This window comes from Acomys minous, assembly GCF_964271855.1.
Source record: "Acomys minous genome assembly, chromosome: 9".
In the NCBI taxonomy this organism is placed as follows: Eukaryota; Metazoa; Chordata; class Mammalia; order Rodentia; family Muridae; genus Acomys; species Acomys minous.
In genome coordinates, this window is record NC_140490.1 from 96,574,886 (window position 1) to 96,598,848 (window position 23,963).

Sequence of the window (23,963 nt, forward strand, 5' to 3'; positions counted from 1 at the left end):
TTTCCTGGCATTTTCACTTCTTTGGGTTTCAAGTGTTTTGTTTTGTTTTGTTTTGTTTTTAAATCTATGTATTACATTCATCTCTGACCCTTTCTGATATTTCTTCCTGGCTCTTTTCTTCCTTCTGATCTCTAGCTGTAGTGGCCCCCAAAGGTTAGCCTTTGGCTTCTCCTTTAAACTCTGGCAGCCATTTGTTTGTCTCTCACACTTGGCTTCCTTTCCCCTGACCTGCCCTTGCCTGGGTTCTTCTCTTTGTCATGTTAATTCTCCAGAAAGGAGTCCAGTCTTTCCTCACCAGTTCATTCTTCCATAACCAAAGTTAGCTGGATTTGGACTCCCAACAACCTGGGTTCAAATGTTCAGAGCCACACGCCAGCTCTGTGACCTTGAACAAGTTAACATTTTCCTCAGGGTTTCTCTACCCGAAAGATGAGACTAAGCAAGACACACCCTAGGTATACTTTAAGAGTGAAATGAGATTGGAAAAAAAAAAAAAAGAATGCCAACTGTGGGTAAACTAAAAGCCGTTGTCAAACGTGAATGTGGGTTCTCACAAATACATATTTGTAGTGTGTGTTCAGCTTTGCCTGTACAAGCAAGAGAAAGTCACCAGTGTTCCTGGAGCTCATAGTCTGCAGACGAATAAACATGTTCAGAAACAGGCATGGTAACTTTGGAAGTTTGGAAGGGATAATAGGTACTTGAAACAACACATAGAAGATACCCATGCTGGCCTCTTGATGAAAAGGGAAAAATGAAATAAAATCCCTGAATAAGATGATATGTAACAGAGTATGAGTTGGTTAAGTCACAGGGTGGGTTATGGGTGATGATGACAGAGAGGTGTGCTCCAGATAAGGAAGAGCTCTGGAAGGGAGCTTTTTGGGAACCATATTGGCAACAGAAGAGCAGGTAACAAACCGAACGAGGTTCTGTATGGGGCAAGAAGAGCAGGTAACAACACGGAGGCCATACTACATGCGTTCCCATCACAGAGCAAGCAACTAGAAGACCCAACAATCCAGGATGTGAGCCAAGGATGCTCTTAGGAACACAGGTCATCAGGACCAAAGTGGTACCCACATAGAAAAACAGAATCTGAGAGGCCTGTCAATAAGTCCTAGACGTTGCTTGGCATTCACCAGTTGGTCTGATCTCAAGGAAAGCAAGGTGCCAAGGGAAACACTGCATGCCAATTTTATTTGTTAAGAGGAGTGTTTTGTTTTGTTTCAAGGCATCTCTATATCCACTACTTTTGTTTTGTGTGTGTGTGTGTGTGTTTTAAAAGTTTCACGGCTTCCTCATGTGTCATGCAGGAGTGGATATCACACTTTTCCCAAGAGTAAAGTCAATCCCATCCACTATTAAGATAGCAAGTAGAGGTTGGATATAGCATATGCATTTGTCTTTCTCTTAATTCCATGTCTTTTGGGTTCAACTTAGAGCAGGAGTGGCTAGCTACAAAGGGTAAGTGGGATTAGTGAGAACAATTCTTAAGTGGGGGGCAGAACTTCTGGGTCCTGGTCCTCACTATCACTGACCTCCTGGTTGATCTTGTAAACCACTCTGAGCCTTGCAGGACTGGATCCCCGCCCTGATCCTAAGGATGCTTCTGCCTTTGATTCTAAGTGCTGACTTAGGGGAAATGCTGGGATTCCATACATATTGGGGAGTTTGGGGCATTTGAGGTCAGCCCTATCATTGTTTTTACTTTGCTCCCCCTGTTGTTTCTTGTTCCTCCTTTCGGTCCTGTCCTTCTCCTTTCCCTTTGAAGATATTTAAAGGGGCCTTTCATCACTCTAAAACCGTAAATATGCCCTTGAAACACGCAAAGGAGCTTTTGTGTACTTACAACTGGAGGTTATTATCGGACAAGTAAGTCACTTGAGTGCACGGCATTCCTCCGCCTGCTCCCCTGAAGAGCTTTATTGGGTTATAGTGTCCTATCTCAGCAGATAAGACTCTCCCACTTTAAAAGGTGGGCTATCTGATGAAGCAGGGTGCCTAATGCTCCCGGGCTGTGAGCGAAAGGACTCTGGTGCTGCCCCAGACGTCAGACATACTTCTCCAAGACAAGTAGGTGCTTCACGTAAGAGTGTTACAGTCAAGGACAAATGGTCTAAAATTAAACCGGGCAGCTGCTCAACTGCAGACGCCCACGTGCCAATTATGCCGTCCTCTCCTTATCCAGCCTTCCAGAACTCCCACTCTCTGCAAAGCCCGAAACTTCCCTGGCTTTCCACAAGAAGTGGAACCCTATCCATGAAGGGCAGAATCCTGTTACAGGGCTTATAAGGGCACCTCGTTTCCTCTCATAGTGCGCATGCTCTTTACTCCCCCCCCCCCCTGCCCATTCGAGACAGAGTTTCTCTGTGTAGCTTTGGCTGTCCTGGACTTGCTTTGTAGACAGCGATCCTCCTGCCTCTGTAGCCCAGAGTGCTGGAGTTACAGGCGTGCACCACCGCATCGGCTCTCTTTATGTTTCTCAATCGTATGCTGAAGCCTTCAACTTCAGTAATGGCGGCAACAGTTTTCAGAAGTCAACGGCGCGTAGCCTTCCCTGTTGGCGCTAAAATTAAAGATGGTGTGTGTAGAGGGAGAGATGGCTCCCGGTTAACAGTGCGACGCTATCAGAGTGCTCAAGTTCAGCTCCAAACAAGCGTCAGGCTGCTCCAGGGGAGCCTATGTTTCTGACCTTCACAGTTACCTGCACAGACACATACACATGATTAAAAATAAGAGAAAGCTCCTTTTTAAAAAAGAAAGAAGACATTTATTTTTCATGCCTGTTTTATTTACTAACTGCAACCATGCTCTTGGCTTTATTATAAAACTTTCAACTGAGCAAGATGGCATATGCCTATAATCCCATCCTCTGGCAGACTAACCCAGGAAGGAAGAAGACAATGGACTCAAATCCAGTCAGACTTATGTAGTAAAACCTCATCTTGAAAAGCCAAAACAACTTTGCTAGGCACACATTTTAATCCCAGCACTTGCAAGACAGACGCAGGTGGATTTCTGAGTTTGGGGCCAGCATGGTCTATGGAGCTTGTTTCAGGATAGCCAGGGATACATAGAGAAACCCTGTCTTGAAAGGAAAAACAATCCCCCCCAAAAAACAACAACAACAACAACAGAAAAGAAAACAAAGAAAGAAAAAAGAAAAATCACTACCACCATAACAAAAGCACCTTCCAATATATTCCTATCAATTTGCGTAAAAAATAAAATGTTAGTCTATATGCAGTATTATAATTGAATTTCATGAAAGTTAAGTTGTCTTGGGTTTTACCCTTCATTATTTAGCCAGGATGGATGACAAAAAAAAAAAAATGAGGTCCACCCTCACTTGAAACAACCAACTACTAGACAAGGCTAGAGAAATAACAGTTTCAAGGCATCCGGACATCAGGCGGAGAGGACAGTGATGCTGGGGTGGGCCCCGAGATTACCGCTCTTCGTGTCTGGACAAAGTGACCAGTGTGGGAAGGAGGAACAAAGATGGAGCCTGATGTCCTCCCTGAGTTAAGAACCTGTGAAAGTCTGAGAAGGTCAAGGCAGCTAGACCTTCTGAGGATGAAGTTCCAGAAAGGAAACGGACTTGGAAAGGCTGTTCTCAAACGTTCAGCAAGTATTGATCAACACCTATGGAGTAAAAACTATTACTGGGTAGGGTAGCTCACACCTAAAATCCTAACTCGTGGGACCCAGGGACTGAGGCAGGAGGATTGTCTTGAGTTCAAGGCCAGCTTGGGTGACCCATTGAGTTAGCCTGTACTATAGAGCAAGACGCTGTTTTGATAACTGCCGCTAATCGCAGTCATAGACATAATAAAACTAAATTTAAAACAAAACCACTATCTGCACCACAGAAGGCAACCCTCACCACAAAGTGCAGAAGGAACCGTTGCCATAGGTCACACAGGGTAGGAGAAAGAATAATAAGACAACTTTTCCAAACTGGGTGATAGCGGTCAGTCTACAGACAATGAATCAGGCAAAAACAGAACAAAACAACAAACAAACAAACAAACAAACAAAAAACTGCCCAAAAAACAAAACAAAAAACAAAAACCAAAACCAAACAAGAACCAGACAGAGTAAAAACACCAATGCTGCCAGCATCATCCCTCTTCTTCCCCTCTGCTTAAAGTTTCCTCACAACTCACTAGCACTTTGCCTCTTTTTCTGGATCTTTCCTCCCTATCTTTCTTTCTTGGATCATAACCACTGGCCTTAACTTCTGTGTTGTCTACTAAAAGTAGCCAGGACGTCCTTCATCTTAGGGATCAACGCTCTCAACAAGAGACATTGCCTGTTTTATCATCTTTCCCACATTTCTACTGATTCATTTCCCCCCCTGAATTTTGGTTTGGTTGCAAGGGCCTGATGGGCGGCTGCAAGACTGTGTGAGTTTTACTGTGTTGGGTACTGAATAGTTTGCTGGCTCAGAGCTTTCTCCTGGGCTGCAGTCAAGCTACTTGACACAAGCCAAATCCTCTTGAGGCTTACTTTTAAGTTTTTTTCTTACGTAAGCCCCCATGCACTTGTACGTATACATGGGGATTTGAATGAAAACAGCCCCAGAGATTCATTCATGTATTTGAACAGTTAGTTCGCAGTTGTTGAACTGTTCCCAGGGGCAGGGGGTGTGGTCTTGTTGGAGGAGGGTCACTAGCAGGGTAGGCTTTGAGGTTTCAAAAGCCAGGCCAGGCACAGTCTCTGCCGTACCTCCTGCCTGTGGATCAGGAGGCAGCTCTTAGCTACTGCTCCTGTGCTATGCCTGCCTGCCTGCTGCCGTGCTCCCCCACCATGATGGTCGTGGATTCACCCTCTGGAACTGTAAGAAAGCTCCCGGTCAATGCTTTCTTTTGTAAGTTGCATTGGTCATGGTGTCTCTTCCCAGCTGTAGAACAGTGACTAAGACAGTATAGGGCAACTTCTGCTCCTCCACAGAGGTGATGGATCCTCTCTAGTGCTCTAGTAATGAACTACAAGATCCATGCTGGCAGGTGGAACTAAAGGAGCACTTACGGGTAAAGTCCTACAGCAGTGGCCTCAGGCTCCATGCCAAGAAACGGCTGTAAGGAGTGCAAGTGAGCCAGACACTGGTGGCGCACACCTTTAATCCCAACACTTGGGAGGCAGAGGCAGAGGCAGGTGGATCTCTGTGAGTTCGAGGCCAGCCTGGTCTACGAGGTGAGTCCAGCTACCTCGTGCTAGAGACTATGCAGGGACCATAGCTGCTGACCAACAAGACCCCAGACCTCTGAATGCTCAGTCTAATGTGTACAGACAGGCATATAGACGCCGACAATTGAAGCCCCAGCGAGTGCCACCCTGGAGCAAGTTCCAAGGGCGTCCACAGGGTGTGTTGTCAATGCGGGCTTAAAACGTTTTCCAAGTCAGCAACTGGAAAAATACGTTTTAATGTGGTAACTATTTCTGGAGGGCAGGCTTTCCCCTCCGCTCTTCCCCTCCCCTCCCCCTCCTTCCCTCTTTACACCCTCCCCTGCCCCAGCATCATGTTTCACAAAGGACTATGATAAAACAGAGGCAATAAAACTTGGAAGTGTGGGGTAATACGTAAGACAGGAGTTCATTTTTGGAAGAACTCCTTCACTGCTATGCATCTGGTGATTGTCTAATCCCTAGTCTGTTCATACTGCCTTTTGTGCCCAGCTCAGAGCACGCACACACACACGCACGCACACACACACACACACACACACACACACACACATGCATGCACGCACGCACTCGTGCACACACACAGCAAACAAACAAACAAACAAACAGGGGAGGAGGCAATGAATGCTGCTTTTACTAATTCTCAGCATACTGCCTCATTTAGGGGTGATGTGTTGTTATTTGTTTACAAGAGACAGAGGGTTTGTTCTGGCTTCCAGTGCAAGAGGATAAAATCCACCATAGTGGGGAAGGTTTGGCAGCAGGAGAGAGAGGCCGCTGTGAGTCCCAGCTTACTCCAGCTGCATCTTGTGTATGGGAAAGTTCCAGAAACGAAAGAAGATCTAGTCCATTCACAGACCTTTAAGGGTCACTTCCTAATATTAGGGCATATGATGAAGCAGAACCTGAGCCGAGAGAGTGCACAGCCACAGGTGACAAGTTAGGGACCCTAGCCTCAGAGGAGTGAGGCGAGGCCAGCGTGGTGGTGCACACCTTTAATTCCAGCAGGAGGCAGAGGCAGGTGGATCTCTGTGAGTCTGGGGCCAGCCTGGTCTCCAAAGTGAGTTCCAGGACCCTCAGGGCTACATAGTGTGACCCTGTCTCCAAAGCAACGCCAAAAACCAAAAGGGAGAGAGAGAGAGAGAGAGAGAGAGAGAGAGAGAGAGAGAGAGAGACAGACAGGCAGGCAGGCAGGCAGGCAGGCAGGCAGGCAGGCAGGCAGGCAGACAGACAGAGACAGAGACACAGAAAAAGAGAGAGTCCGAGACTGAGACAGAGACAGAGACAGAGAGAAAGAGAGAGACAGAGAGACATAAACAGAGAGAGAGAGAGAGAGAGAGAGAGAGAGAGAGAGAGAGAGGGAGGGAGAGAGGCACAGACAGAGATCAAGCGAGCAGGACCAGGCCCTGGATAGGAAGGGATCCAAGATTCATTCAGAAGCACAGATATTTTTTAAATTATGCCTTTTCTTCGCCCCACTGATTTACTTGTGGAAGTTAGGAAAATACCATGTAAGTCCACCTTTCACTTAAATGTTGTTCATTGTATTTGGTTACATGGAGAAGGAAACAGTTTCCTTGCCTCACAATGGCAGCCTCACTAAATAAATTATGTCATCCATACAATGGCATTCTAAGCAGGGTTTTCATTTCTTTCCTTTTTTTTTTTTTTTTAAACTGCATGGCAATTTTTCTCGCTCTCTCTTCTGCATCAGAGTTGGGCCCACTGAAACCCAGATTGCTCGACCAAGCTTGTAGAGTTTCTGATTTAGTTGACTTGAGATAGGGCTCAAGAATTTGCTGTTCTAAGAAATTCTCCAAGGACTACACTTTCAGAGCTACTGATATAGAGGCACATTTCTCAACCTGGAAGAATGCTCAAAAATCGAACAGAATTGTTAGCATTATATACCGGATTTTAAGGGGGAAAGAAATTATTGATTTCATATTCCTGGCTGTCTTTGGTGAAACATAGCTAGGGTACTTAACTGTCTTCTAAAGCTTGAGTGAATTATCTTTCTGTAATGAGCAGAAAGTCAATAACTAAAACACAATAAAAATACTTAATTGGAGGGAAAAGAATCATGAGGCACTGGGCACGGGCTCTAACAGTTTGGAAGAAGGCTGAATCTTGCCTCTGAAACCTTTCTCTGGACTCTTAAAGGGCCCCCGCTGGGAGTGTGCTTTCAGAAGCAACTGGATGCAGAAGACCAATGATGGGTCAATCTACCCCTCTTCATGGGGACAAAACAAGAAGAGGCTTATGGGAAACAGAAAGCTTCCAGAGCGCCTTACTTCTCTTCAGTAGTGACACACAGGCGTCTTCTGGGTTGGGCCCAAGGGCCACCTGCCAGGACTTTGCAGCATCTGGATTGGCACACTCTGTGTTTCCTGATGTAGGCTAGATCTTCTTCCCAGAGTATCAGATTAAGATGTCTCCTCTCTGGAAAAAAAAAAAAAGATTGCATGGTTTAAATTCCCCTTCCCTTTTGTGTCTGTGGCACTCCCTTGTCTCCTTCCCAGCATGCAGCCTCAAGGGTCACGATGTCACTTCCCTGTTGATATCAGTGTGCCAACTGTGGTGTCATGCACACCCAGCACAGAGCCACCATTCAGCCTTCCCTGGGCTGAGCTCAGGAAGTAAAAGAGCCTCTTAAGTTTCCCCCAAACCTTCACAGATCTTCCTCCTCTTGTGCTGGTGCGGGGTGTGAGAGGGGTGGGGAGGGAGACGGAGTCAGGATAAATGTCAAGGGTAAACACGTGACCGGAACAGAGTGCAGACAGCTGCCACCAATGTCCAGGAAAAGGAAGGGTGGGCAGACGGCACCGAGAAGGCCAGCACCAGGTCCTCAGTGGGCATTGCTTGGTTAGCAGTGGATGGTGCCTCTCTGTGTCTGCCTGAGGAGATAACAGAGATGGCAGTGACCCGGGTGACATGTTGAGAACGGGTCTCTTTTTTTTTTTGCAACCCATGATGGCTCCAGCTTTGGGAAGCTTTGCTTGTTTGTTCAGTGTTTCCAAATATGAAATAGGTTCCGATTTCTGTCTTTTAAAAGCAAAATGTATTCCTTCTGCAATGACTCCCAATTACGTGAGGCACTGTTTGTTGGAAAATTTCATTCCCCACCGTGTCATTTTTTTTTTTTTACTAACTTTACATGTGAGATAAAATAGTGGGCCAGGATGCTTTTAAGATAAAATCCGTCTAGGTTCGAGAAGTTTAGGAGTAACTAGAAATGCATACACTGGTTAGTTAGTAACCGCAGCCTCTGTCACTTGTGTACCAGGTTCTTCGCTCCCCCACCCCAGGTCTGTTGCTGCTCTGCAGGGGTCTACAGAGGAGCCCTCTCCAGAGAGGGTGCTTAGAATCTTGCTATTGTTCAGGTGCGAAGGGTAGTTTTGTGACTAAGTCACTTACCAGCCCAGCATGGTGGCGCACACCTGTAATTCCAGCACTCTGGGAGACAGAGGCAGGCAGATCGCTGTGAGTTCGAGGCCAGCCAAGGCTATACAAAGGAAACAAAAAGAAAAACAAAAACCACCAAAAACAAACAAACAAACAAACAAACAAAACAAACAAACAAACAGTCACTTACAAAAAAATAAAAAATAAAAGCATTAAACAAAGTTCCAGGACTTACCCCCCCACCAAAAAGAAATGCATTTAAACAAAGTCCCAGGATGGTTCCTGTGACACTGGGGCTATCCCCAAGAAGTTTTCTTTCTACCGGTAAAGACTACGGGTCAATAAACAGCTATAAGATGACTGTCAGGTACTAAGTACCAGTACTATAAGTACTGTTTATTGTTAGTACTATAAACACTAAGTACTTAGGACCAAGATCCTAAGGTCCTTACAAGTACTAAGGACCAAAATCAGGCAGGGCCATTGAAAGACTGTATTTTATTCTGAAGAAAATGGGTCTTTGGCAGGGCAGGGGGGAGGATGGCCTAAGCAAGAGCATTATGTAACTCAGCTTTCTTTCTTTCTTTCTTTCTTTCTTTTTTTTTTATAATGGCGAATCAGTCTGGCTGTGGTATAAAGGCAAAGTGTTCACTGAATCCTGCCCCGGGTCGTGTTGTGTTTTTATCAAGAGCAGTTTTATCCTTGTAGTCATGGAGACAAAGGTCTATACAATTGATTCCTGACTTTTCATGATTTTGCTATAAACTACTTTTTGGGGGGGGGAAGGAGAGGGGTAGGGGGAGTGATTCAGGGTTTCTCTGTGTTGCCCTGGCTGTCCTGGAACTTTCTCTGTAGAGCAGGCTGGCCTTGAGCTCATAGACCCACCTGCCTCTGCCTCTGAGTGCTGCGACTAAAGGCTTGTGACACCAGGCCTGGCCATTTTTGTTTTAATTAATTTTTACAACATTTATTTCTTTTATGTGTGTGAGTATTTTGCATGCATGTGTATATATGTACCACACAGGTGCTCGGTGCTTGTGGAGTTCTAAAAAAGGCACTGGATTCCCTGAAACTGGCCTTATAGATGTTTGTGAGTCACCATGTGGGTATTGGGAACTGAACTCAGGTCCTGAGTGAAAGCAACAAGTACTCTTAATTGCTGGGTCATCTCTCCAGCCCTCCCCGCCCCGCCCCCCAAAATCCATTTCTAAAATGAAAGTTGTGTACCTAAAGCATTCCTTAAGGAAAATGTATTTCTCTAGAAAGTCACTTGACTACATTTGCCCTGCGTAGTAGTTTTTCTGAAGCCTGCATTTCATAACTAATTTTGTATTGCTTAGCTATCAAGATGTTTCTGCTTTCTAAGTATTGGTGTTAGAGCTTTTCAGTCCTTACAGCCTAGAAGATACTCACAATCTCAACATATCTAATGCTCAAGAGTGCCTAAGACTGTATTCCATGTCTCTGTAAAACCTGTGTCATAAGCAGGCTTTCTAACTACTATTTCATGGTACAGCCTTCTTCAGAATCTCTCCCATCCCTTGGTTGGCAGTGTTGTCTTCTCCTACCCAACCTTGCTCTTCTGGGTTACAGGCAAATGGGGAGCTTGTATGCCACCCTTGCCAGCATCACCCTATGAACCCCGGATACTGTAGAGACTCACACATGGCTAAAGGTTTCCCAGTAGCCAAATTCTGCCCGTCTGAGCCTCCTCCCTCTTGCTTCCTTCCCAAAACTTCAGAGTCCGTCTGTAACCTACACAATAGAAGCAGTCTCATTAACCATGAGCTGTGTCTAACCTAGAGTGCTGCCAGCCAGCTTGACTGACACTTTTCTCCTTCCACTTGGATTTAAATGACTTCTGCCTTAGTCTGCCCTCAAGGGCAGTGCATTCACCATCTGTAGGGATGTTCACTTCAAAAATACCCCAGACATGGATGGCAGTTCCGGGAAAGGATAACCAAAAATATTTGTGTGAATAGCAATACTGGGCCCAATAGCTAATTGATTAGTCTTTGAAAGGGTCCAAGTTCACTGTGAAATGCAAAGCTCCTGGATCTTGACTTTACATTTGCTTCCCCACTCATCCTCCTGGGTTTTTTGTTTTGTTTTGTTTTGCTTTTGTTTGTTTGGTTGGGGTTTTTTTGGTTTTTTGGTGTTTTTTTTTTTTTTTTTTTACTATTTAGATATTTGTTTACGGTAGTGGTGCGCATCAAGCCCAGGGCCTCCCTTGTGCTGAGCACACTACAATCACTGCCCTTATTCTTTACCGGTACAATCTGTTCTGCTCTGGGAAGTGACACTATCTTATTAGAACATGGAATGACTCAGGTCAGATATCTGGCTACACCCTGCCATTGGCTCCTTGCAGTGCAAGTGACTCCATCACGGCCTCCTCTCAAGTCCTTTCTCTCTCTCTCTCTCTCTCTCTCTCTCTCTCTGCATGCCTGTCTGCCATTTGTTTTCTGGTCACTCCATCTCTCCAGCCACTTTTCCTTTGGTCTCTGCTGGTCACCCTGACCGTTGGTTTTGGTTTGGTTTTGACACAAGGTCTCTTTAGGTGGTCCTGGCTGGTCTTGAACTCTTGCCTCACATTATCCTCCTGCCTCCATCCTATTTGCCACTATGCCTAGCCTATTGGTCTTCCTGAAATAAGTCAAATTTGGCTTTGCCACAGGACCCGGGAGCTTGCTTTTTCTTCTGTTTGGAACGCTCTCCCTCACCGTCTCTGCACAGCCACCTCCATCTCAAGAGCTGAGGTTCTATTGGTGACTCGCTGTACATGTCTGTACCCCAACAGGCAGTACACCTGTTCCTCAGAATAACAAGGTGGCTCTTCTCCAGTTGTGACCAGGGTCTAAAAGTCTCTGGTTATCTTATCCGTCACAGATAAGCAAAGGTATAAATCAAACTGGGACTACACTATGCAAACAACCCAGGGCTTGCGCACAGCCCGTACACACATGGTGTTTCTCTTCTCTTTACAGGTTATTTTCAGAGCTCTGTCACTACCGTATGACATAGAAAACCCTTACAGTGCCAAAGTTCAGGAGCAGCTGAAGATCACCAATCTCCGTGTGCAGCTGCTGAAGCGACAGGCCTGCCCTTGTCAGGGAAACGACTTGAACGCAAAGCCCCAGCATTTTACCCACTACGCGATCTATGACTTCATTGTCAAGGGCAGCTGCTTCTGCAACGGCCACGCGGATCAGTGTGTCCCTGTTGATGGCTTCAGACCTGTGAAGGCCCCAGGAGCATCCCATGTGGTAGGTAAACAAACCAGAAGTTACCTTCGGCTCTGAGGACTATGGTCTTAGGGCACCCAAGTCGGTGTCTGCCTTACAGTGTTCCTTTGTTTCTTCCTTTGTTGTCCACCCCTCCAACTCCCTACTCACCCCATAAAGTCCTGTTCACTTTTTTTTTTTTTTAAACTTCAGCTTTGGAATTAGAGTCAACTAACTTCCTTGGGAAATATCCATGCAACTAGTTTGCTTGTTTGGTTTTTGTGCCATGGCCTTTCTATCTAAAGTGTAATGTGAGCAGTACTGAGACATTGATGTGAGCATGTTTATAGCATTGTCACACACAGGTCACCTTTGGCGGTAAATAGGGAGCCTTGCTGAGATTATAAAGCAAGGCCCTTGGTGGGTTCCATGTCTGGTGGCTCTGCTGCGTGTCCATCAGAACCATTGGTGGGATGAATGGCTATTCTCTGTGAAGATCCTGCGCTCCCTTAAGTAGCACCACTGCCACCCGTGGTCCTGGAACACAGGCAAATGTCTGCCATCCACTTCCCTGCAAAAATGTCCTTGTCTTCTCCCCGGAACGCCGCCTGTCTCCCTTTGAGACTGTACCTTCCTGAGAACAGGGCATGCGCTTTTTTTTTTTTTTTTTTCGAGGATACCCATATCCTCAGGACCCAGCGTGCTGCCTGAGCTGGAAGCAGGCGCTCGGCAAGTGAATAGAACACAGGGGGGAAGAAGAGTTTCAAAAATCAGTATCATTTGTCATCACTGTCGCCCGAAACAGAAAGAGTGTCTCAGACATTGAGCGCTTCAGAACTATGCAGGAATACCCCCCTTAATTATTATTTTTTTAAAAGAAATTTACCTTTTGGAAATTAATTTTTAGCTAGCATACAAAGTAATGGATTCCATTTTGATTTTTTTTTCACATGTGCATGTCATTATTCTTTTTTTGGTTTTGGTTTGGTTTTTTGAGATGGGGTCTCTCTTTGTAGCCTTGGCAGTCCTGGACTCGCTTTGTTAGACCAGGCTGGCCTTGAACTCACAGAGCTCCGCCTGCCTCTGCCTCCCGAGTGCTGGGATTAAAGGCGTGCACCACCACCGCCCGGCTCATGTCATCATTCTTTGTGCTTCTCAGCCTCCATCCTCCATTCTATCCCTCCCCACCTCTTACCAGCTCCCCTCCCAGAAGTCCCTCTGATGTCCCATCTACTCTACTTACCCTCTCCTTAGAGCTTTTTCTTCCCCAAATAGTTCCCTTTCTACTATCCTGCTCCTACATATGCAATTACATATATGTGTGTGTATGTGTGTGTGTGCCTATGTAGATCCAAACCATGCCTCTGCACGTGAGAGGAGGCACGTGCTGTCTTTGTTTGGGTGTGGCTTGCCTCAGTTACCATCATGATCTTTGTTTCCATCCGTTTTCCTGCAAATGTCAATACTCTCATCCTTTACAGCCAAATATAATCCTATAGTGTCTGTGCGTTGTAGAATTCTCCTTACCCAGACAGCTGCAGGTAGTTTTCCAGGTTGGTCGCCTATCCTGGCTATTTGTATCCTGAATTCAGGTACTCAGTTCTTTAATTACACACACACACACACACACACACACACACACACACACACACACACACACACAGCAAAGGGAGTAACAGCAGCAACAAGAAACCAAATAGAAGACCTTTGCACTAAGAAGGCGGAGTAACTTGGGCATGGTGGTGTACATTTGTAATGCCAGCCCTCAGGAGGCTGAGCCAGGAGGAGTACTGCAAGTTCAAGGTCAGCTTGGGCTATGTAGTGGGACCTTGTCTCAAATGAAAAAGAAAAAAAACCTTAGGGTATCTATATGACAGCACATAGAGGGTAGGTTCTCCTGTCCCTAGTTTTTATCCTGGTCCTATTATAGGAGAGACTGTTGGGGACCATGGGCTGGCTACCTAGCAGAACGCTGTGTGCTGAAAGAGCTGAGTTGCTGGGACGGGAGGCATCATCAGGAGGGTAACTCAGATGTCTAGGGGAGTGGCCAGAGATTAGCTGGAAAAAAGCAATGACTTCTAAAAGTGGACTTAGTATTTCCTAGATTGAAGAAAAGAAGTGCCGCTTTCACATAGCCAGTGCCTACTAGGTCCTAGGCAGTGAAAGGCCTTGGAAAAAACACTGCTGCCAATAAAGAGTAGAATAATTTGTGTTTCCCCATTAATTTTGTTCACGTGTGATTCAAATAAAAATGACCCAGATGCTCTAGAGATCTACTCCAGCAGGAACACCCAACTTCTTGGCCTCTCTCAGTCAAACGCTGTTATCTACAAAGTTGACACTGGAGATCTGCATAAGACAGGGGGAAAAATCTCATATTGGTTGAAGTACATTTTTTTTTTACTTTTGTGCCAGGCCATATTCATTGATATGGATGCATAGCAATACCGGTAAGAATGCATGCTGCCTGTGGACTGCAGTATAGGCACTAGAAAGCTTTTATGGATGTTCATAAAAATCTGCCATTAGGGGTTGGGGATTTAGCTCAGTGGTAGAGTGCTTGCCTAGCAAGCGCAAGGCCCTGGGTTCAGTCCTCAGCTCTGGGGGGGAAAAAATCTGCCTGTGGAAAGGTACACAGGCTTTTTGTCCCATCAGCTGATTTGTCAAGCAGGCCATAAAGGATTACTTGAAAATGAAAATAGAATCCTGAGCAAAAGGATAGATATAAGCCTTGAGGCCTCAGCACGTGGCACAGAAGGGGGAGCCATTGAGTATTTGTAGAATGAAGGAATCTTCTAAACAGCTGAGTTTCTCACCAGGCATGGTGGCACTTGCCTTTAGTCCTAGCAGTCAGGAGACAGAGGCAGGCAAGTGGGTCTATGTGAGTTTAAGGCCAGCCTGGTCTACCAAGAGAATTCCGGGACAACCAGGGCTGGTTACACAGAGGAACCCTGTCTCAGAAAACCAAAACCAACCAAACAAAAAGCAACAACTGAATACCTCTTACTAAGCAGACTAAATTGCTGGAGTAGAGCATCCATGTGCGTACATTAAAAGGCAGCTATTTCTTTCTCCATTAAATAAGTCAAAGATTCGGTCATCCTTCCTCAAAGAAACCTACAAGCTTTTCTTCATTCAAACTCAGTGGACCTTTTATAGAAACTGTAAAGTAAAATTACTCTGTACAATATTCTGTCAGCAAGGCAATTACCAAACAACAAAAGGAAGCTGACTAACTGGATAAGGGAGGTCATATAGTGAGTGGGTGTCTGTCCGTGTCAAAGGGATGGTAGACTGGGAGGCCTATTCTATAAGAAGATCCTGTGGAACACGGACCGCATTTCCTTGCTAGTCTTGGGCTACTCTGAAGTTGAAATCAATTCCATTTAAAAATAGTCCTAGTTTCTGGCATCTCTGCCTGCTTTCCTATAGATGGAGTTTCTGCCTCATTGGGGTAGCCCATTGTACTTAATGTGCCTGACTGAGCCAAGCCAGGTCAAGCAAAACTTTGATCTAAGACCAGGAATAGAGTAAAACTCAGGGCAAGTGGCCAAGATCTGGCTTCACAAGGATCTCTGCTTTGTCTTTAAAAACCAGAAAAACCTATAAGTACTTGACACTGAAATGGTTGGACATATGCTTGAGTGCAATTTTATTTTATTGTTTTTTTTACCTACTATTTCTAGATTGTGAAGACTTGGTTGTGTAGGTTGAATGTCACCTATATAAAATACTTGAGGCCAGAAATACTCAAGATTCGGGAAAATTCACAGATACATGACAAAATTATCCTGGGAATGGAATCCAAATCCAAACATGAAATCATATATATTTAATATAGACCTTAAACACAGAGTGTGAGAATAATTTTTACACAATAATTACAATGTGCCCGTGTTTTGGCTATGACCCATCACATGAGTCAAGTGTGGAAATTGACACTTCGTGCTATCTTAAATATGTCCAGAACATCCTGGATTTGGGATTTTGGAATATCGGATTAGGGGTGTCTAACTTGTTTTAAATTTGAAAATGGGGGCAAGGGGGCTGAGGAAATGGCTAGGTTGCCAAAAAGTGTTTGCCGAGTATACATGAGGAGGGCCCACGATAGAGTCCATGGAAAAGGCCAGGTTGCCGGCAGGTTTCTATAACCCTGTCACTAGGAGGAGCAGAGACGGGTGGATCTCTGGACCTCAGCTGGACAGGCAGCCTAGCTGAACAGCTGAGCTCCAGGGAGTTGGGGAGGGAGGGACAGAGGGAAAGAGAGAGAGAGAGAGAAAGAGAGAGAGAGAAAGAGAGAGAGAGAAAGAGAAAGAGAGAGCAAGAGAGAGAGAGAGAGAGAGAGAGAGAGAGAGAGAGAGAGAGAGAGAGAGAGACAGACAGACAGACAGACAGACAGACAGACAGACTGTCTCAAAAAATAAGGTAACAAGCAACTGAGGAAGACTCCCAATGTTGATGGCCTCTACCTGCTTGCACACACAATGGGCATGTACCCCACACACCTATAAATCCTAAATCTGGAAACGGTTGCCTCTTTTTGTTTTTTGATTTGTTGAGTTCTTACTCTTAGATTGCTTAGTTGAGCAAAATACACATTAGAAGAAAAACCCATGGCCTCGGTGACACACAGCCAGAAGACCAATTGGCCTTCCGTGTGTGCATGCTTGTCAACACTGCTTATCATATGAACATGACTTAAAATGACTTGGTTGATAACTTGTGATTTCAGGATGCTATCTGTTCTGAACTCAGAGATCCGCCTGCCTCTGCCTCCTGAGCGCTGGGATTACAGGGGTGCGCCACCAGGGGTACTGCCTGGTGAAACACTTTTCTTTTTTAGGCTACCTTCTTATAAGTATGGTCATACAAGTGTGACTCTTCTCAGCACATTGCCTTTTCTCTATAGGAGTAGTCCCTGAAGCAGTGGCATCCATATTTCCCAGTCGCTTGTGAGCAATGCAAATCTTTAGGCTCTATCCTCCACCGACTGAACCAGAAACTCTGCAGACAGGACCCTGGAGTCTGCTGAGCAGGGCTTCCAGGCTACTTGTATACTTGCTGAGTTCCAAGGTCGCTGGTTTAAGGACCAAGCTGACTCACGCACAGCCAATAGCGTTCCTAGGATGTGCCACTATAACCAAGTCTTAATTTCTAGGCTAGGATTCTTTTTATTAAGATAAACAAATAGGTTTATTTATTTTATTTTAATAACTTATTATTTTATATGCATTTGGTGTTTTGACTGCACATATGTCTGTGTGAGGGTGTCAGATCCCCTGGAACTGAAGCTACAGATGGTTTTAAGCTGCCATATGGGGTCTGGGAATTGAACCTGGGTCCTCTGGAGCAGCAGCCAGTGCTCTTAACCGCTAAGCCATCTCTCTAGAACCTACTTATTTTATTTTACTTGTGTATGTATGTGCACCACATGGATGCCTGTAGGATGCCATGCCTGGCACTAGATGGTTGCAAACCACCACGTGGATGCTAGGACTCAGACCCCAATCTTCCATAAGTACAAAAGGTGCTCGTCACCACCAAGCCATCTCTCCAGCTAGAATTCTTAATGGATGATGGTAGTGTGTTGGGGAAGTTAATGGAAATGACACCTGTTCTATTTCTTAAGCTATCTAAGACTGTAGGACCATTCCCTGTCTATAGAGGAGAGATTCCAGTAGGCAGCTCTATGTGTCTTTCAAAAAGAATACCACCCCTTTCCTCTTCCCAGATCTAGTCCATCCAGCCTCGACCAGCTGTGTTTTTCCCACAGCTGTTCCCTTTTCTGGAAGGAAGAGCATTGAAGTGACTAGCCAGGAGCCTCGCTGAGCACCAACAAGACGTAAATATGACTTGTGAATATGTGTCAGTATTTATTAAGTCAGTGATCTTCAGCTTTCATATACAATAAGGATAATATCTGCTTTTTTACTGTGAGGGTGCTTTTAATCCCAGCACTTGGGAGGCAGAGTCAGGTGGATCTCTGTGAGTTCAAGGCTACCCTGAGTCCAGGACACCCAAGGCTACACAAAGAAACCCTATCTCAAAAAAATAAAAATAAAACAACAACAACAAAAGGCCAAACAACAGCAAAAAGTATGACAATTTCAGGCTTGGTGGGTGCACGCCTGTGATCCCAGACCTCAGGAGGATTACAAGTCTGAGGGTAGTCTACACACTAAAATGCTGTCTCGGGAAAATGAACACAAATCCTACCTAAGGGCCGGCGTCTACACTAGGGTAAACACCATTTTCTCCACTGTTCCTATCACGTTGCATGATCTCAGCCACCTCTACCGCCTTTCCCACATACGCTTCTTCCCAGTTACGACAAAAATAAATCAAAGCGTAAGTGCTACTTGGTATGTTTACAAGGCTAGGGAGTTCGTGGCACGGGAAAGTGTACTTTGACTCCAGCCTGCTGAGAGAGCCCAGGAATTATGTGAGGGAGAAAACTGAAGGTTTCTTCTCCTCACAGCTGTGCAGGGCTGATTTAGTTCCTGTTTCTTCAAGCAGCTGGTGATTTTACAGCTGTTGGATGATGGATGGCAATAAAAAGAAACATGGAGCTTTTTTTTTTTTTTGTAACCAAAATATCCAGTCCACTGGATAATTCCATAGACCTTTGAGTACCATGGAGAATTACTTAAATGCCTTGAGCTATGCTCGTTAAGGTGGATTTATACCTCAATTTGAGAACTCGTTTAAAAAAGAAGGTCAGTATTTTGACTGGTGTATTCTAAATGTAAGAGCCGACACTGATATTTGGGGGAACCATATCAGCTGGGCCTGTGGATGTTGGTGCCTGGTCTCGTTGTATGAGGCGTGTTTGAGGATCATTCACGTGGTCTTGTTTCAATTGGTTCTTGGTCTTTTTGGCAACTGAATCTGAGTATGCTTCTCCGTGTTTCCACAACTCATATATCATAAGTAAAGAACATATGTAAGTCCATGATCTCCATCTCCCTTCAAAATTTTCCTGTATTATAAATAGGCCAAAAATATAATGAGGGAGCTGGAGAGATGGCTCAGTGGCTAAGAGCACCGGCTGTCATGCCGGAGCCTGCGTCCTATTCCCAGCGCCCACGTGGCTGCTTACAGCAATCTATAACTCCAGTCCCAGGCACACATGTGCTGCACCCGCATACATGTAGGCAAAATACTCACATGCTTAAAATTAGCAGACAAATGTGAATAAAGAAGAAAGCGCTATCTGTAAAATACATGTTATATTATAACTTATATAATCAGAAAACTTTAGTACTTAAGGTCTTATAGAAAAGAACAGAAAGTTTAAAACAGTATGTTTTATTATTATTATTATTATTATTAAATGAGATGATTGAATCAAGATTTTAAAATCTTTTTCTGACGGTAAGATACATAGCCATATTTGGAAGTATATATTTGTAAGTTAGGTTTAGATCTTAGCATGGAAAAAACAAGCTATTCAGGGCTACAAATACTAACACTTACCATTTATTGAGTGCTTGTGGTGTAGCAAGTCTTGTGCTATCATGCTACAAACGCTACCGAGTTTAACCTTCACAACAGCTATATAATGTGTCATCATCATTTTTTTCCATACAAGAGGGCACTAAGCATGGATGTGTTTACTGGCTTCCCAGAGGCCACTAAGGGGACAGCAGCACTCAATTTACCCACTAGACTCAAAGGCTCATTCTCTGATTGTTATACTGTGAAAGGCATGTATCCAACCAGGGTTAACTAGCTAAGGACAGAGAAGAGTCGAGGAAGGATGAGAGGGAGAAGAGAGATAAAGACGAGTCAAGAGATGGATTGTGGGGCTGGAGAGATGGCTCAGCAGTTAAGGGCACTGACTGTTCTTCCAGAGGTCCTGAGTTCAATTCCCAGCAACCACATGGTGGCTCACAACCAGCTATAATGTAATCTGATGCCCTCTTCTGACTGGCAGGTGTGCATGCAGGCAAAGCACTGTATACATAAATAATAAATAACTTTTTTAAAAAGAGAGAGATGGGTCGTGACAATGCACAATGGAATCTAAACCTAACAAGGATGGAGATGAGGACACTATAGAGCAAAGAGGCTAAGTGTTCTTTCTATAAAGCGCCTGCCATGGATCATGTCACGTGATCTTTGACGTGTAATTTTTATGTCTGTTCTGAAGACGGAGGTCCAAGCATAGAAGAGGACTTTCCTTTCTGAAGTCATAATCACAGAGCAGTTACTCAGACTCAGAGTCTTTAGACTGCTCCCCATCTCCACTTACAGGCTACCAAGAAACAACCCCCCCTCTCTTTTTTTGAAACAGGATCTCACTACATCACTATGTAGCCCTAACTGACTTGGAACTTACCATGTAGACCAAGCTGGCCTCAAACTCACAGAGATCTGCCTCTGCCTCCCAAGTTCTGGGAGTAAAGGTTTGAGATGTCACACCAGCCTAGACAAAAATAAAGTCTTATTCCAAGGACTCTTATAGGAATAGGAAAGCTATCCAGGTTACCTACATTTAATTATAGAGCTCTTAAATTAGCATTGATCTCTTTCTCTTCCATTCATCAACCAGTAGAAAGCTCAAAGAAAAGAAAATTTAAAAAGATGGAGAGAATGTAAGTGATAACTTTGGATATGCTACAAAGTAAATAGTTGACATGTGGCTGGCTATCTTTTAACGATTAGGGTACTGGCTGGCTCTGAGTTCATTAAGAAGAGAGTTTTCTGGACCCAATAGCCTTTAGTCACTTTTGCTGCTGACAAAAGCCAACAGCCACTCCACTTGTTTCATTTGTCACAGAAAGATCTGGAAGAATAGGTAATCCTGTCACCAACGTGATTGCTATGTAGTCTTAACATTAATGAGACATAAAGTCTTCCAATTTTGCCCAGTTAGTGTGAGCCATTCTTTTTTTTAAATTAATTTATTCAGATTACATCTCAATTGTTATCTCATCATTTCTATGCTCCTGTTCCTCCCTCCCTCCCGCTTTCACCTATTCTCCTCCCCTAGGTCTATGACTGAGGGGGACCTCCTCCCCCACCATATGGTCACAGGCTATGAAGTCTCCTCTTGGTAGCCTGCTTATTCTTTCTTTGAGTGGCACAAGGGGAAGAGGTCAAATATGGGGCACCAGAGTTCATGTCAGAGTCAGTCCCCGCTCTTCACACAACTGTGAAGAATGTGCTGTCCATTGGGTAGATCAGAGTAGGGGTTCGATGTTTACTGCTTATATTGTCCTTGGTTGGTGCAGTAGTTTGAGCAGATCCCCCCTGGGTCCAGATCCACCCATCATGATGTTCTTCTTGTAGGTTTCTAGGACCCTCAGGATCCTTCTATTTCCCAACTCTCCTATATTTTTTTCTTACCTAGAGTCACAATAGGATGTCCTCACATCCATCCCAATCTCCTGGTAAGTGAAGACTTTCATAGGACATGCCTTTTGGGCTAGTGCCCAATTATAAGTGAGTATATACCATGTGAGTCTTTCTGCTTCTGGGTTAACTCATTCAGTATTATCATTTCTAGTTCCATCCATTTGTCCATAAATTTCAGGATTTCCTTGTTTTTAATAGCTGAGTAGTATTCCATGGTGTAAATGTACCAGTTTCCTTACCCATTTTTCAACTGAGGGACATTTAGGCTGTCTCCAGGTTCTGGCTGTTATGAATAAGGCTGCTATGAACATGGTTGATATGGAAAAACAAAGAACCCAGAATAGGTAAAACAATCCTATACAAAGAAAATCCTCTGGAGGACTCTCCATTCCTAATCTCAAGCTGTACTATAGATCAACAGTAATTAAAACAGCGTAGTACTGGCACAGCAATCGGCTGGTTGATCAATGGAATTGAATCAAAGACCCAGAAATGAATCCACACACGTATGGCCACTTGATTTTTGACAAAGAAGCCAAATCTATTCAATGGAAAAAGGATAGCATCTTCAACAATGGTGCTAGTCTAACTGGATGTCTACATGTAGAAAAATGCAATTAGACCCATATTTATCACCATGCACGAAACTCAAGTCCAAGTGGATTAAAGACCTCAACATAATACCAGAGACACTAAATCAGTTAGAAGAAACAGTGGGGAAGGGCCTGGAACACATTGGCACAGGAGACAACTTCCTGAACAGAACACCAATAGCCCAGGCCTTAAGGTGTGAGCCATTAATTCATGTCAAGGTCTTAACCTTCTTGTCTCAATACCCTTGTGCTATCTGCTCTGCCAGCAATCCCTTAAGAATGAGTAAGCACTCAGAGTGATGAGTAATTCCAAAGTCTGCAAAGCCAGAGGCATTAAACAGCGATCTGCACTCATGAAAGAATGCCTTGTGGGGTTTCTTTCAAGAGTTCTCATAGGCTACTTAAAGGTTTATTTATAGACCTTTCGTTATTTCACAGTGAGGTAAGGTAAGGGGATAAAAATTCCTGGAAGCTAAAATGCTGATGTCATAGCTGCTGCCTGTAAAGGTAAGCAGTAAAGCCACCAGAAGAGTGAGGTGGGGTCTCCAAAATCCTCATTCTCCTTTTCACCTGGGCATGATTTGAAGAAAATGAAACACAAATATTTGGGTTAAAATTTGGGAATGTAGAGATCAAAATCGAGTCTGTTAGTCTGAAGTACTGAAAGTGGGGGAAGGAACAACATAAATTTGGCAGGTTTTTTTTCCCTTTAAAGTGCCCCCTAATAGGTAAGGCATATTTCATTTTGGAAAATTTGGAAAATTTTTTCGTGAATGCTGCTAGCATGGGACTTTGCAATCCATATCGTAGATAGCTGAGACGCTGGTGTTGTACCTGTGCAAGGCCTGGCCTGTCTCCAGTCTCACTGCGAATGTAATGGGGGGAAGGGAGCAGAGGGAGAGGTAAGGGAGAAACTATGTGGAACAAGAAAAGGTGAAGTTACGGTAGCTGTCTAATTCACGCTTTACAGCCCGCATCTCTGTAGTATTTCATTTGCACCTTGCCAATTTTGTAAGAGTTGGAATTGTACCTCAACTTGTCCTAAATAATTTCATTCAGAAGATAAACTGCAAAATAAGTCCTCATTCTCCCTTACAAAGGCAATCTTTTATTGACCAGACATATAAACCACACACACGCATGCACACATATTCAGACACATGTGTACACACACAAATGCACACATACTCACACATATGCACAGAAACACACACTCTTACATATATGTACACAAATGCTCACATGCATGCACACACTCATACATGTGCACGCATGCGGGTGCGCGCGCGCACACACACACACACACATACACACACACACTTATTTTATAACTATAGAAGGCAAAGAAAAGTCAAAGCCTTTTTTTTTTTAATTTTTCACTTTTAAAACTGGGTCTTGCTGTGTAGCCCAGGCTGGCCTGGAACTCACTATACAGTTGACGTCAAACTAATAACCCTCCCACGCCAGCCCCCTGAGTACACAGCCGTTTTAAGTCACAGAGGGAGAACGTGTGCTAATTTTGAATTTCACTACTTCTATAATATAACTGAGTCTGCGACTGAGTTACACCATAGCGATATAAACATATAATGCTATAAAGTAAAGTATGGGTGGGGCTGTAGACTGTAATGCGTGTTAAAGCCAAATAATACCAGTGTTAGTAATATAGCATCAGATACCATTTTAGCTCCTCTCTCTAGTTCTGTGGATACAAAAACAAAACAAAAAACAAACAATGTTGGGAGTGACAAGATCTAGCCTTGAACTTTGGGCTAAAATGATCCTCCTGTTTCAGTTTCCCAGAGAGCCAGGACTGGAGGTACGAGCCACCACGCCTCACTGGAAATCATGCTTTCAAAAGCAAAATAAATAATTAGTTGTAAGAGCGCTCACTGGCTAGCAACAGGAAGTGACCGCGTATGGCCACAGTATCTCAACATACCCGACTATGTCTACCCCAGAAGTTAAGCAGGGCAGGGTCTGGCTAGTCCTTGGGTGGGAGGTAGTGACTGTTTTTATTCTGCTATTACATGCTTTATATATGATACTAACAATTGGGAGGTCCATAAGAAATCTTGCATCCCTAAAAGCAGCGCAGCCAGGAGTGGAATGGAGCCCCACTGTGAGCTCTCAGAGATTTCCAAGGAGCAGGGCACTCACTGTGTGCCAGATAAGGCTCCATCAGGGG

General features: G+C 44.4%; 1 protein-coding gene across 2 annotated transcripts in view; it reads left to right on the forward strand.

Moving 5' to 3' along the window:
* The window catches only part of NTN4 (netrin 4), a 114,749-nt gene that overhangs the window by 32,014 nt on the left and 58,772 nt on the right, over positions 1 to 23,963 (forward strand). For both annotated transcript variants that reach the window (XM_084797258.1, XM_084797259.1), the window contains exon 3: positions 11,586 to 11,864. In XM_084797258.1, coding sequence (XP_084653384.1) covers positions 11,586 to 11,864 — 279 coding nt within the window. The remainder of the gene's footprint in view (positions 1 to 11,585; positions 11,865 to 23,963) is intronic.